At 35.8% G+C, this 15,785-nt stretch overlaps 1 protein-coding gene across 2 annotated transcripts in view; it reads right to left on the bottom strand.

The window, feature by feature from the left end:
* The window catches only part of EVA1C (eva-1 homolog C), a 55,282-nt gene that overhangs the window by 15,155 nt on the left and 24,342 nt on the right, over nt 1–15,785 (bottom strand). For both annotated transcript variants that reach the window (XR_009155396.1, XM_058185743.1), the window contains exons 2-4: nt 9,822–10,018; nt 4,202–4,325; nt 1,260–1,412 (exon numbers count right to left, since the gene is read on the bottom strand). Coding sequence is in view for 1 of the 2 variants with exons in the window: in XM_058185743.1 (XP_058041726.1) it covers nt 1,260–1,412; nt 4,202–4,325; nt 9,822–10,018 (474 nt within the window). In the remaining variant the exon portion in view is untranslated. The remainder of the gene's footprint in view (nt 1–1,259; nt 1,413–4,201; nt 4,326–9,821; nt 10,019–15,785) is intronic.

The following is a 15,785-nucleotide window of genomic DNA, read 5'->3' as shown; positions in this document are numbered from 1 at the left end:
GTAAATTTACCTTGGGCAATATATTGCTTTTCAACTGATATATTGCCTATTAATTGATTAGGAATCTGAAGGCCAAAAAATAGTTTGAAATTACACTAAGGGCTAAGCTTGAATTGGCTAAACTTCCTAGTTTAGCCAATTCAAAATACTAGGCAGACTATTAAGTGTAGTGGACCAGTTATTTAAATAAATCATTAAGTTAAAGTAATCAAGTTACAATTTGTATTGTTCTTCTTTGTGCTAACATGGAATTCCATTATTATTTTTAATCATGTTTAAAGAGATACGCTTGTATTACTTGTGTCAACTTGATCAATTCACCAGTGCACTGAGTATACTCAAGTCTTACAATCTTTCTTTGAATTTGATATGATCATCATAGCCCTAACCAAAAAAAATAAAAAGACAGGGAATGTATGGCTCTCTTTGGCCAAAAGGATCTTCCTGATCAGCAAAAGCAAAGAGACATGGTATGCTTGCGTACTTCCTTATACAGGAGTTTATGCTGAACTTATGACAAGCATATGCAGCCAAACTCAGAAACCAGAGTTGTCACTTCCACACTGTCAGCCAAATCTTTCCGTTTTAGAGGGGGATTTGAAGGAAAGATTAGTAAGAACTTTTCCACCAGTGGTGGGTTTCATTTACCTTTGCTACTGGTTCGCGCGCGCGCTCACTTCACTCGTGCACGCACCACTTCTGCGCATGCACAGAGCGTATTTGATGACGTCCAGGCAGGTGGACGGAACCTCCCGCCACTGCTACTACCGATTCGCCCGAACTGGGGTGAGCCACTAGCAACCCACCACTGTTTTACACACGATGGGATCTGAAACTCCCTTTGAAGATCTTGACCTACTTATAAGTCATTGCTTGATACAATATATATCTGGAAGTTAACAATCTCCGGGTCATAATAATCAATACATACTTAACATCTACTATTAATTTATAACTATTTCCATTTAATCATTTTAACCATTTATGCCATTCAGTAACACAGAAGCAGAGTGAAAGGAACCCATGAAAAAAGCAACATGATTATAAGGAAGCCATCATTGACTTCAAAATGAAGGTAAATTTCATGTCATACCCTCACGGTTGCTCAATCCCAAGAATTCTGAATTGGGAAACAACTACAAGCATTCAACTCCCATGCAAATGGGAGTCAGGAAAGGCAAATTGTTTTTTTTCCTATGGGATAAAAACAAACATTATAACCCTTATAAAGAGTTCTCACTTAAATTTTGTCAGCCTACCATATTGGGGAAGGTAATCCATTTTTGTTGAACAGAAGTCCATCTCGTGGGCAGACCTGCCATAAGAGGCTGAATAGATGTTAAGGAATTTCGATTCATGGCAGTGTAGTTTCAGTTCTTCATTTTCACACACTGATCTAGTTTTATATTCACCTGAAAGAGAAAAGAACAAAAAAGCAACAGTGAGAGATAACTGGACTCTTGGATAAGTGAAAAAAAATTATGTGCAGGTCCGTTGCTACTTGTGTACACAGAGACTAGTGTGGTGATACATGGTGAGCATCCCATACTTACTGAGAGATCTAACAAAGACAATCATAATTCTAAATTGGGGTTTGTTAACTCATATGATTTAGTCTTGTGATTACAATATTGACATCTTTTTTGGAACAATATTTTAATGTATATATAGATTTATGGAGACATTTTTAAATGTTAAATATTTTAATGTTGAATTATATTAACATGTGGAATTTTATAATTTTTGAGATATTTGATTATAAAATTGGAGCTTGAGGAATTGCTAGGTAAATTATTGTGAGAAATTGGAAAAGCACTATCGTTTTAGGTATAAGGGACTAGATGCAATACACCTGTCAGATATCCGTTATTGAAAATAGTCTTTTTTACCATTCTAAGAAATGACACAATACATTTCCCTTTGCTACAGATTTCATAGCTTTTAAAAAGTATCTCTAATATAGGCGTTGCAGGTACTTGTTTCATAGGTTGCCTCAATAGATGTTTTATAGGTAGGTATTTATTATATGTGTTATATCTAGACTGTTCATAATTATTATTTGCCACTAAAAATTTTTTTAACTTTTGTTTTTGTAGTTAGTTGGATGTTTTGTATTTTTCAAAAGTTGCTATACAGTCATTTTAAAAAAGTTATTAGCTATGGAAAAAAGGGACTACTCATAGTATTTGTGGCAGAATTATACACAGTATACTCAATAGAGTATTTTTGATACAGAAGCTGTGACCAGTAAACTAAATTTTAGGTAGTTCCCATTCTATGCACTTTTGTATTCTATTTTTCTTAACTGTACACCAAAATGTTACCCAAAATGTTACAGAAATAACTCCATGTATCACTATCAACTAGTTAATTTCAGAGGGGGGAAAAAAGTATTTTTATTCTGTACCACCGAGCACTACTGGGTGCCATACACAGCACTACTTTTCTCTGGTAAAAAGGTAGAATAAAAAAATCAAAAAAGATTAAGACCAGAGATGGTATTCAGCAGGTTCTGACCAGTTCTGGAAAACCAGTAGTGAAAATTTTGAATAGTTTGGGGAATCGGTAAATACCCCCTCTGACTGGCCCCTCCCCTATCTATTCTCGGCCTCTCGAGTCCCAGCTGATTGGAAGGAAATGGGGATTTTGCAGTAACCTTTCCTTGGAGTATGTAGGGAATGGAGATTTTACAGTATCCTTACCTTGCCACACCCACCAAGCCACGCCCACCAAGCCATGTCCACCAAGCCACGCCATGCCAATCCACCAAGCCACGCCCACAGAACCGGTAGTAAAAAAAATTAAATCCCATCATGGATTAAGACCAATCCCTATCATGGAGAATTATGGCAGATGATTTAAATATTCATAATTATTGATACTCTTCACCATGCGTTATGCACCTTGTGCATTTTCCTGATAACCAGTTATACCCCATTGGATTAGAAAAAAATAGGGCAATAGTTTTCTTTGGCCATATTCCAAACTAATCCCTTAGTATAAAGGATTGAGACTTATACTAAGAGTGAGGATTCACTCCCAGTGACTCTGGGTACTGATTGGCAAATTGTTGTCTCTGGGCTGCATGCACCACTAGATCCTGTTTTGTTTCCCCGCATCTATTGGGGAACAACAACAAAAAAAGATGTTGGCAACTATGGAGACTTTGCCCAGCATTTCTCACCAGACACTTAAAAAGAAAAAAAAAGACTTAAAATAGCAACAGCTCTAGCAGGCCTTCCCAGGTCCATAAATTACTACATTGAGCCAATGATGCTGCATGGTAATGGAGGTTGGATGCACCATCACTTTTCTATTAGTAAAACAGAACAGTAATGTAATATAAATAGGGTGGCTTTCTTTTGTTTTGTTTTTTTGCTTATACTACATCCACTCAAACAAACCCAGAAGAAATGTAGTTAAAACAGCACAGGCTGTAAAGATGAATCCACAGCCATCTGTGATAACTCTATAATTTTATTTTGGGATATTTTCTGGCCAAAGAGTGCTGGATGTTTCTGGATAATATGGAAAAACATTTCCCAGGTATTTCTGATAATACTGTTGTATATGTGTAAATGTATTGAAAAAGCAGCTACAGGAAGCTTTGGGGTGCTGTCAAATCTTTATATATATTGTCTAGCTTACAGTGGTCTTCAAACTTGGCAGCTTTAAGACTTGTGGACTTCAACTCCCAGAATTTTCCAGCCAGCATAGCTGTTTGAAGACCTCTCTAGCATTACATATAGGTACACAAATAGGGAAGAATAATGCACTAAAGAATATCCACAAAATTTTACACAGTAATTTGATTGGCTTGCACACTGTGCTAAACTACACTTTCTATAACCATAATAAACTACAATCCACATAACATGCAAACCCCTTAGCTTATAATTGCAACATTATCAGCTACTACTAGTCAGTGCTTCCTGCTCTGGGTGCCCCCCTGTTATAGGGACTCCAGTACCAAAAAGTCTCATCAAAGTTCATCCTGGTTAGGGAAATTCACTAATCTACAAGATGCCCACATTGGGTAAGGGTAAGTACAACAAACATTTTTACATGTGATTGCAATGTTTGAATTTAGCCAGGCAGGGTTTTGCAGAAATCCATGCAAGAATTTTTGTGTTGTTATTACAATTTAAATTGAACGAAAGATACATAAAAATGGTGTTTGACAATTCTGCAAATTACTCACTAGGTCGGCACTTAAATGAGACTAGGAGGTATTTAGTGACTCCTGGACATAACTCAGATCCAAAAAGTCGACTGTTAACAAGGAGTTGGCAGTCTCTCAGGTCCTGGCATTCATCGAGGACTTTCTGCAACAGTGACCAAACAAAAAAAGTCTTTAAAAAAACTTTAATGAACTATACAACAATGCAAATCCTGACTATTTAAGATCTATCATGACAAACTTTACCCACTGATTAGCAGTAATAAATTTATCCATTAGAATACTAAAATAAGATTTCCGAAGTAAATTATGTGAAATAATATTAACAAATCACTACCAGAGATGTTTCTATTCTAAATGGTAAACTTAAATATAAGAAGCCTTGATTCAAATCTCCACCACAGGTTGTTTTATGAACACCAATGCTGGAAAAACAGGAAGCTGTAGTAATGTTAGAGTACCATTTCAGAAACTGTCATGGGAGAAGCAGTTTGAAGATCTACAATTCACTGAACTTGAAGTACATAATTAAACATTATTATGATTGTAATTACTTTGGATAGTACCATTTTTAATTCTCCCCAACCCCACTAAATAAAGACACGTTCAGCTACTAGTAAATGAAATTTATAATGAAAGCATAATGCATTTCTGTCATATTTGGCTGTCCTAAATTAACTTCTAATGAAGGGCTGTTTAAAACTTCAAATATTTATATACTGTGGCTTTACTGCCATTATTAGCATTAAGAAGCAAAGTGCTTTTAACCACTTTCCTCAAATTTCTGGACATAAATATCCTGAGCCAAAATATTTAAAATGGGCAAAGGATTATAATTTGCATGCAAACAAATAAAAGAGAACTGAGAAAACAATACATAGAGGAGAATTAAAGAAATGTCCACAGAACTACAATATAGTGAAAATTACTATCTAACATTTTATATTTTTAATACAATCTAGCTATTGGAATATAACAAGGGGAAAAGTGTTTAAAAGCTCCCTGGATCTCCTGTTGCCGAAAACAGGTGACAGTTTTCAACTAATTTTTAGGAGAACAATATATTGAAACTGTAATGAAAGTCCTAATAACCAACCATTCCTGGCATAACATATAGTCCTTGTCTTAGGACCGCAATTGAGCCCAGAATTTATGTTGCTAAGTGAGAAATTTGTTAGTAAGTGTTGCCCCATTTTACAACTTTTCTTGTCATATTTATTAATGCAGTTGTTAAGTTAGTAACATGGTTGTTAAGTGAATCTTGCTTCCCCCATTGGCTTTACTTCTCAGAAGGCTTTTACTTGTCCCAAAAGGTGCTCACATGACCCTGGGACACTGCAACCGTCATAAATATGAACCAGTTGTCAAGCATACGAATGTAAATTATTATTATTATTATTATTATTTATTATAGTTCACAGACAAAAAACAACAACAACAGAAAACATATAATAGATTAAAAACAGCTAAAAACAGCTAAAGCTAAATCATGTGACCATGGGGATGCTGCAATAGTCTTAAGTGTGAAAAATGGTCATGTCACTTTGTAACTTCGAATGGTCACTAAATGAAATGTTGCAAGTTTATTTATTTTATTTATTTATTTATTTATTTAATCACATTTTTATACCGCCTTATCTCCCAAGGGAAGTTGAGGACTGCCTGTATTTGACATACTGTAGTTAAAATTCAAACTCTTCAAAATTCCCCCCAATCTAGAAAAAAAAAAAAATAGAAATATTGGCTTTGACAACTGAAGCTCTTAATAGATCATGTGGTTCTATTAGAAGCTTGCCTGCATGTGTTGTGTGGCTCAACTTGTGATTCTAATAGCCAAAAAAATATTGTTAGTTGCATTTTATAAATGAGGATGCAATTTCTATGCTTCCTTATTAGACTTAAGGATCCTTCCACACCACCAGAATTTCCATGCACAATCAGTTTCTCAAAAAGCAATGTGAAAGCAGGCTACAATTATCTCCATTATATCCTGAAATAAAAGAACCAGCAAATAACATAAATAGTCAATATTCACCTTCTTTCCTGCACCTGGCAAAAGGAAGAGTTCAAAGACTATAACTCAAATGATATCCCTTTCCCAGAGCTCAAATGACAAAAACCTTACACTAATTTCATATAAAAAGGAAACAGAATACAGGGAGTCCTCGACTTACAACAGTTAATTTAGTGACCGTTCAAAGTTACAAAGGCACTGAAAAAAGTGACTTATGACCGTTTTTCACCCAACCTTTGCAACATCCCCATTGGTCATGTGATCAAAATTGGGATGCTTGGCAATTGGTTCATATTTATGATGGTTGCAGTGCTCAAGCATGAAAATGGGTCTGAATCAGTGGTGGGTTTCAAAAATTTTTACTACCGGTTCTGTGGGTGTGGCTTGGTGGGCGTGGCATGGCATGGCTTGGTGGGCGTGGCAGGGGAAGGATTTCCACCCCACTCCTGGGGGAAGGATACTGCAAAATCTCCATTTCCTCCCAATCAGCTGGAACTTGGGAGGCACAGACTAGATGGGGGCGGGGCCAGTCAGAATTTTTACTACCGGTTCTACTAACTACTCAAAATTTCCACTACCGGTTCTCCAGAACTGGTCAGAACCTGCTGAAACCCACCTCTGGTCTGAATGCTTATAGATTAAAATTCTCCTTCATAGCTTCAGCAAAAAATCATGTATATAAAGTGTTTATTCTGGAAAATAATACTCTAATTGGGTTATTTTTCTATTTCAGAGAGCTTAAATAGGAATAATCAGATGTTTTTCTAAGAATATCCTGGTGTATTTTGGAACAACTGGAAGTCTTTTAAATTAAAAAAAAATTGGACAAATATTTTTCATTTCAGTCCAGTCAGAACACCAAGTACAGATGTAAATTCACTTTAAAAAAAAGCTGGACTTTCACAGGCTATTTTTCTACTGTTGCAAAGCAGCACTTATAAATCAAGGTTATGAAACTTCTAGCACATGGCATTATGATTCTCCCTGATAACAATGATGAGTTTTTATTAAGTGTAAAATCATGGTGGTTTCTACCTTATCTTTTGTGGCTGCAAAGTTCTTTGATTAGGAACAATCACATGTATCACATTTATAGGAATATTCTATGCAAACATATTTGGACAAATGCTATCCTGACTATAATGCCCTTTACTTCTAAGTATGTATGTGCAAAAACTGCAGTAGGTTTGCTAAATACTGCATTTTACAAAATAGGAAAGACCAGAAGAAAGAAGTGGATGGACAAAAATGAACATACACCTATATATTTGTAATATAATCTGCCCAAATCAATCCACTGCAGGATGTGGATCTATACCACACTGACTCCCATACGCTTCATATTCCCACTCAATGTAAACATAAAAATATGAAATACATTAAAAATGGAAAGATGGCATGCTTAAAGGCAAATTACAAGCCTTAAGCATCACCTTTATATCAAAGAAAGATTTTACTATACATTTGACTCAGAATGGCTTCTTAGGAAAAAGATTATGGGCGATTGCAGTGATTTGTTTGGATGTGCTACCTAACCCGGAATAGGATTTAAGAAAGCAGTGACTTATAGACTATACAGTATACTACCAAAAACTAAGGGGGAAATTTCTACTTAGCAGTGAGAGTGGACTATCTTTATTATGGTTCAAATACTGCATACTGAGTGCTCATTATTACTAAAGCAAAATAAAAACAATTAACTATAATAGTAATTTTAAATAAATTATCAGGACTTCATTTCATGTTCATGTTCTTCAATTTTTATATTCAAATCTAGTTTGTAACTTAAGTGTTATACCTTGTTTCTTTTTCTTCTTATGAAATCCATCAAAATAGTACTAAGACAAATACGGATTGCAGGAAGGCTGGATTACCTGCTTATAGCAGAATAGTATTTGTCAACAATATATATATATATATATATATATGTAGGTCTTTGGTTATTCGGGTTTTCTCCCGCGTAAAATTTGAAGTGTCTTTCTCCTACAAATAGGAAGCTGTAAGCACCTAGCCTGATGATGACGAATGGGATTTCGTCGAAACATCGCCAAGACATTTCAAATTTTACGCGGGAGAAAACCCGAATAACCAAAGACCTACATACAAACACCCGCGAAAACCTCAGAAAACAAATATATATATATATAATTTTATTCCCTTTTATTGAATGAATCCTAGATGTGAAAGGTTATCCTTTGTACCTCCAATTTTTTAAAATTCTGTGGTAACTAGAATAATGCCCAAATATCTTATTATTTCTCCATTTAATATAGCAGGATAAAACACAGAATAAAATGCAGAACCAAAACCAGTGAGTTTGCTTCTAAACTCAGTCTGGAATATGAAGCTTCAACCTACAATCCTATCTGCTTTGCATCCTCTACAGTTCAGTGGTATGTATTTATGGGGATTGAATGAATACAATCGGAACTCATGTGTAAATATCATGCCAATTAGGTGAACTAAAGATCCTATTGTGTAGGATACATTCAACTCTGACCACTTTTTTGACATTTGTGTTCAGGAAAAGACTTCCCTATTCTTTATGTTGCTATTTCTAAGTTATTCTATAAGGAAATAATGCTTGCCTTAGAAGAGGGCAGCATTAGCAACATTCCCAGAAAATGTACCGTAAGTATAACTAGCCAATATATGATGAAGTGACTGGGCTGTAGCATTATTATGGTTTGGAACATAAAAATGCTCTACAATTTTATTTTCATGTCTACAAGAAGGCAGCCAAAAATGCCAAAGGTGAGAAACCAGAAAATCTCTGTAAGAATCTTCTGAATTGTTAGCCTAGTACTAAATAGTCTTGCTACAAAATTGGCTGGTTGATATTTCAATATACTTATTGGTAGTATTCCATTATCTTATCCATACTGTGCTATACATTCTGTGGCTGATTGAAAATCTGGAGCCAGAATTTTTCTGTTGGCAGTATAAATTTAAATCTTTCAGGAAACTCCACTGACCTAAACTAATGCCAAGACAATTCTGACAAAACTAGTGGATTGGCACAAATTAACATTGGACCATTGGTCATGAATCTTAATAGACATTCACATTGTTGGATGGTCTTTTGTCCCAATCTGCTTGGCAAGAGAGGAATTCAGACAGCTCATTCAGCAACTCAGCCTGTGACAACTGTTCCCACCTCCCAAACTGGATTGCTTTTACGATGATGAGACCCTGCTCCAAGGGGTTCTTGAGTAGCTTGTGGCACTCTACTTCAAATTTCAGTCAGTTTCATTTAAAAAGTTATGGACTTTAAAATGTGAATGTCATTTTATAATTCTTAAACAATCAAATATCAGCTTTAAAAGTACTCAGATTTATTCTCTGTATCAATATGGACATATTCTCTGTATCAATATGGACAAACTCTTTATTCTAAAGGAACAAAATTATGAAGAAATGTCACCTGACAAGGCCTCATAATTAATTATATGCTATAAATCCTCCAACAAATTAAACCGACTCATCTGCAAACTTAATCAAGCTTTATAACTGATATTCCGGATAGAACATGCTGAATCTTTATTCATTTCATTTTTAATCTACTGTAAATAAATTATCTAAAATATTCCTGATTTGTTTTACGTGCTACAATATAGTGTTTTATACCTGCAAGGTAGTAGATGCCACACAGTTTAGTGGCTCTTTCACCATGACTTCAGGTTGTTGTGCACTACACAAGTGGTAAGCTTGCCCATAATATGCAGATTGGACACTTATTGTTGAATGCCGAGGACACCGGAGACTCAAATGATCACCATCACAGGCATACACAGTATGGTTTCGCAGGAGTTTGGTTAGGTAACCTAAAAAAATATTTAACTGTGTTACATTTAGTGAAGCAATATTCCTTTCTCCTCTAAATTTGAATTAAAAATGGTCAATAACTTTTGGCTTGATTAATAGGAAAGGTTCACTTATCTGTAAAACAAATCAATGCCAAAATAAAATTTGCTGTTCCCATTGCTAATCTCTGTTCTCTTCAACTATGTCTTCTTCAAGTCCTAATAAATAGTGTTGCTGCATAGATTTCAAGAGAAGCTGTCCCTTTTATGGTTGTGTATATTATTACGTCCCCTAACAGTGGGAGAAATGAACTCATTATGTGCCGGGCTACTACTCCACAAAAGTGGAAGTGATTGAAAGTGACAAATGTAGAGGAAACTGATAAACACAAATACATCTCATCTGCTGTCTTTCCTCTAACTTGCTGGAAACCTGGTGAGATTGTGTCAAAAACAGAAAGGGGGAGAAAATATGATGTTTTAACCAGGAAAACTCAAGAATGAAAATTCTGATAGAGAAGGCAAACGGCTGAGATGGAGACAGGCTAGTGAAGAGAAAAGACAGCATGCCCACATTTTCCCATACATTCAAACCTTACCACAAAGCAACTACCACCATTATTTGCTCAATTGTCTCTTTCTTTTTTTCTTTTTACTGGGAGGTGTTGAAGAGGAGCAAATCCACCATCACCACCTTTACAGAAAAAGCACAGCTAAAAGATGAAGGATAAACAAACTGGCAGAGGTAACTGCTTATGCTCAGTGTAGAGTTGCCTATATTGGAATAGAACAGAACAGAACAGAACAGGTGAAACCAGTTCTCTCTGCTACTCACAGTGAGCAAGAAGTAGGAGATAGGATTAGGCAGAGCCTTCTTTTCAACTTCAAGGAGGAAATAAGGAAAGCCCCAGAGAAGTGGAGTTCAGAAAAGGAAGCAATGAAACTCGGAGAGGGAAAAAGATTTCGGGGTTTTGTGGCTGGAAGATTGTTTGCCACTTGCTGTTTTCCAGCAGTTTTTGTAGTGACGAGAGAAAAAGAAAAATAATTATTTGTTGCTTCATAATGCTTTTCTTGCAAGTTTGTAGTCTTCTTCTGCAAAGATGTATTCTGTTTATCTGTAATCACAGCCTTTGAGGGACTGCAAGTTGCATCTCCACAGGACACTGAAGAATGAGGGCCTACCTCTATGTTAATTTGGTTTCTTATCTGTTTGGAACAAAATGTTCCTATGCACAAATCAGCCCAGTATTCTCTTGAGGATATTAGCTATGCAGACTTTTGAATGAGTTTCTGGGCATTTTAGCTGCTATTTTGATCTGTAAATTCCTATCCCTGTACCTAAGTACTTTTTACCATTTATTTCATTATTCAGTGGCTCCATGAATGGTACAATAACATTTACTTTGTCAGACAAAAATGAAAAAAATACCAGGTATTCAATAGAAATTTTATCCCTTGAAGTGTCATTTAAAATGAAAGTGATGTTATTGCACCATGAAGGATGAAAATAGTTATGGGATTTTGCTGTTTCCATTTGATAAGGAAAAATCTATAGATGTTTACTTCAAGTTAAGGAGAAACAAAGGATCTTATCCTGGAGTCCTCTTTTAGTTATGGCTTATAGCTATATTTAATCAGGATAAAAACAAGCCCCAACAGGAAATCACTTAAACTGAAATCTTGAATTTACACTGAGTTCTGAGGTTCAGTAACTCTTAGTACTGGTTGGTCCAGTCAGGTCCTGTTTCCTGGATCCATACCTGCAGGGGCTGTGAGAAATTTTCTGTAGATATTGCCAGAGAATTATCAGCTTCATACACACCCTTTGCAAGCTTCATCTTTCGGCAAGGAAGACCATCCAATCAAAAAAAGGAAGGAAGGAAGGAAGGAAGGAAGGAAGAAAGAAAAAGAAAGAAAGAAATGCTTCAAATAGGCTGCAACTTTTGGTCTTTTTCATGTTGCTTTAGATCATCACCATGATTCTAGTACCATTCTCTCAACAGTTATTTGGCAAAGCCAGTTCCTGCCACTACTCCTGGAGCCCATGAATGAACAAGTGAACAACTGCTCTCTTTCCCCAGCTTTTAGCCAGATCAAGAGAGAAAGGACAAGCGGCTCATTCTTCCTTGGGCAGCTTTACTCTTCCTTGGGCACCATGTTAGGTTCAATGACATTCTCAGTTTTTTGCTACTTGTAAGAAACCCTTTATTCAACAGAAAAAGCATACACAGTTTATCAAAATTCAGTTTATCTTCTGATTTCTCACACAAAATCAGAAAATACAGAATATTTAAACAGAATTACTAGATACTTTACTACCAGAAATTTTCAAAAGTGGAGAATTAATGGCTCTTGGTATTGGGTTACACCTATAACAATGGATAGTAATGCATTTATATAGCCTCTTTTCTCTCATGAAATCAGTGGAAGTAGGGTTGATCATTCCCCAGACCCAACCCCTCTGTATTTTGTACTAATCAATGGCAGTTTTAATGGCTTAACAGAGTAGGTCGTATGCAGGCTTTTCAGAGATCTAGGCCATTTGCAACTCTTGATGCTCTTAGCAATAATACATATAGATAGAGACAAACACAAATTAAAAATGACAAATGTCTAAATTTAACTCTGATTTCAGTTTCAGACCAATTGCCAGATAACTCTCTTGCCCTCTATCCTGAGTCCAGCACAAACTTGAATATGGCTGCTTCTGCTTTAACAGTCATATTAACCTTAATTAATGATTTCTTAAAGCAGCAGCATCTTTTTTCAGGCTTGTGCACAAGCCTGAAAAAAGCCAGGATGCTTTAATGAAAGCAGCGAGATGCTGGGTATCCATGAGCTCAGAAATTATTGGATCATTATTTAAGCATGCATCGTACATGAAATAATATATGTATGAATTTTAAAGAATGAACATGAGCAAGCTAGAGTTCAAGATTTTGATTACTACATAAATTATACTTAATACCACTAGAAAATGTTTCTAAATAAAGATGTTGAATACTGTAATATTTGTTTTTAACTAAGTATTTTTAGACCAAAATGATCTTTGCCTTCAGAAACACAGTAAGGGATTAATTAAAGGATTATATTTTGAGAACATTTTTTTTTCACAAAGCAGGTGCTGAGTGACAAATAAGAAATACGCCTTTTGAAATCACCTGATAATATCTTGGATATCTTCTACCTCCACAAACACAGTGAATAATAAGTATGAACAGTAGACCTGAATCTATTGATAGAATGGAGAGCTCTGATTTTAATTGCTTAACCAACAATGATTCCCCTTCATATGGCACATTGAAGGCCACTTTTCAAACATGGGGAACAAGCCTAATTTCCTGGAGAGTCTTGGATAGAATTGAGGGTGAAATAGGTGCTTTGTGACTCAAGAGGTCACAAAAGTCCCACAGACCCAATCTTTTTATGTTTTTCATCTTCATCTAAATTATACTATTGAAGCAAAAATAAAAATTGTGGTAATAACAAAGACTGATTTTTTTCTATGTGGAAGTGCTGTTATTTTCAGTTATAGTCGCTACTCAGAATAAATTCCTGACCTTAGAATTATTTAATTCTAAGTGGTTATCTATGGCACCAGATTTTTAGTGGCAGATCTTGGTATTGAAAGAAAAACAACTAAACCCTTCATAAACCAAATATCTGGCTACCAGCCAACAATCACAAAACTGGCAGAATGCTTTGCTGGAAAACAAGTATTACCCAGTCTTTTATTTCAAGAGCTAACATGAGTATCATCAAGCTAAGATAATTAACATAAATGTTAATTATATTGGCTGGAAGAGTTCAATCTATATTTTGTAATAAGAACTGTTGACTTACCATCTATTTTTCATTACAGACCTATTTATTTCAGATCAAAATAGAGTGAAGTACCACACAAATGATTGGCCAGGTTCCTAAAAGTTTCATCCATCAAGTCCTCACAAGAATGTGCCAGATGGAACTGAAAAATTTATAACAACATCAGCAAACAACCATATCAACAAGAAGAATGAAGTCAGAAACCTTTAGAACAACAACTACAGTTCAAGCTATCATATTGGCAAGATTATCTCATTCCACTTAAAACTCCATAAGTGAATATCAAAGGGTACTGCTGAATTTGTTAATGTTTCTTCAGGTCCTAGGAACAATTGAATTGAGTCACGCATGGGTCCATCTAATCTGGGTATAGACATCAAAGTACTTGCAATATCTTTAGATGATCTTGACTACAATCACCACACACAGAGAAAAAAATTTAATGTAATATTTAAATATTGCAAAATTTCTGGGTTCTTTCAATTATGCAATAACACTTGAAAAGATTCCAGGAATCTGATTTAGGGTTCTTCATCAAATCTGAGAAATTGTATCTTCTATGCCTGGCAGTATAAAATTTGCTTCTCACTTGGATGATCCCAGTCCTGCTACTTGGATAGAATTGAGGGTGAAATAGGTGCTTTGTGACTCAAGAGGTCACAAAAGTCCCACAGACCCAATCTTTTTATGTTTTTCATCTTCATCTAAATTATACTATTGAAGCAAAAATAAAAATTGTGGTAATAACAAAGACTGATTTTTTTCTATGTGGAAGTGCTGTTATTTTCAGTTATAGTCGCTACTCAGAATAAATTCCTGACCTTAGAATTATTTAATTCTAAGTGGTTATCTATGGCACCAGATTTTTAGTGGCAGATCTTGGTATTGAAAGAAAAACAACTAAACCCTTCATAAACCAAATATCTGGCTACCAGCCAACAATCACAAAACTGGCAGAATGCTTTGCTGGAAAACAAGTATTACCCAGTCTTTTATTTCAAGAGCTAACATGAGTATCATCAAGCTAAGATAATTAACATAAATGTTAATTATATTGGCTGGAAGAGTTCAATCTATATTTTGTAATAAGAACTGTTGACTTACCATCTATTTTTCATTACAGACCTATTTATTTCAGATCAAAATAGAGTGAAGTACCACACAAATGATTGGCCAGGTTCCTAAAAGTTTCATCCATCAAGTCCTCACAAGAATGTGCCAGATGGAACTGAAAAATTTATAACAACATCAGCAAACAACCATATCAACAAGAAGAATGAAGTCAGAAACCTTTAGAACAACAACTACAGTTCAAGCTATCATATTGGCAAGATTATCTCATTCCACTTAAAACTCCATAAGTGAATATCAAAGGGTACTGCTGAATTTGTTAATGTTTCTTCAGGTCCTAGGAACAATTGAATTGAGTCACGCATGGGTCCATCTAATCTGGGTATAGACATCAAAGTACTTGCAATATCTTTAGATGATCTTGACTACAATCACCACACACAGAGAAAAAAATTTAATGTAATATTTAAATATTGCAAAATTTCTGGGTTCTTTCAATTATGCAATAACACTTGAAAAGATTCCAGGAATCTGATTTAGGGTTCTTCATCAAATCTGAGAAATTGTATCTACTATGCCTGGCAGTATAAAATTTGCTTCTCACTTGGATGATCCCAGTCCTGCTACTTGTACAGTATTCATCAATAGGGTTATCATCGGTGGTTCCGTCCCAGGCGCCTGATGGACCCCGAGAGGTTCCTGACGGAGCTTGGGCCATTCCCTGAGGAACTGGCCCACGGCACGACTGAGGAACTGGTCACGGCCTGGGAACAGGCCGCGGCCGGGGCCTTGGACCGTGTCGTGCCTTTGCGGCCTCTGACCCGGCGGAGATCTCGTCCGGCCCCCTGGTACTCCGAGGGGCTGAGGGAGATGAAACGCCAGAGAAGACGCC

The sequence above is a fragment of the Ahaetulla prasina genome, chromosome 5, assembly GCF_028640845.1.
Source record: "Ahaetulla prasina isolate Xishuangbanna chromosome 5, ASM2864084v1, whole genome shotgun sequence".
NCBI lineage: Eukaryota > Metazoa > Chordata > Lepidosauria > Squamata > Colubridae > Ahaetulla > Ahaetulla prasina.
The sequence above is the reverse complement of the archived record's forward strand: the minus strand, read 5'-3'. Positions and strand labels throughout refer to the sequence as shown.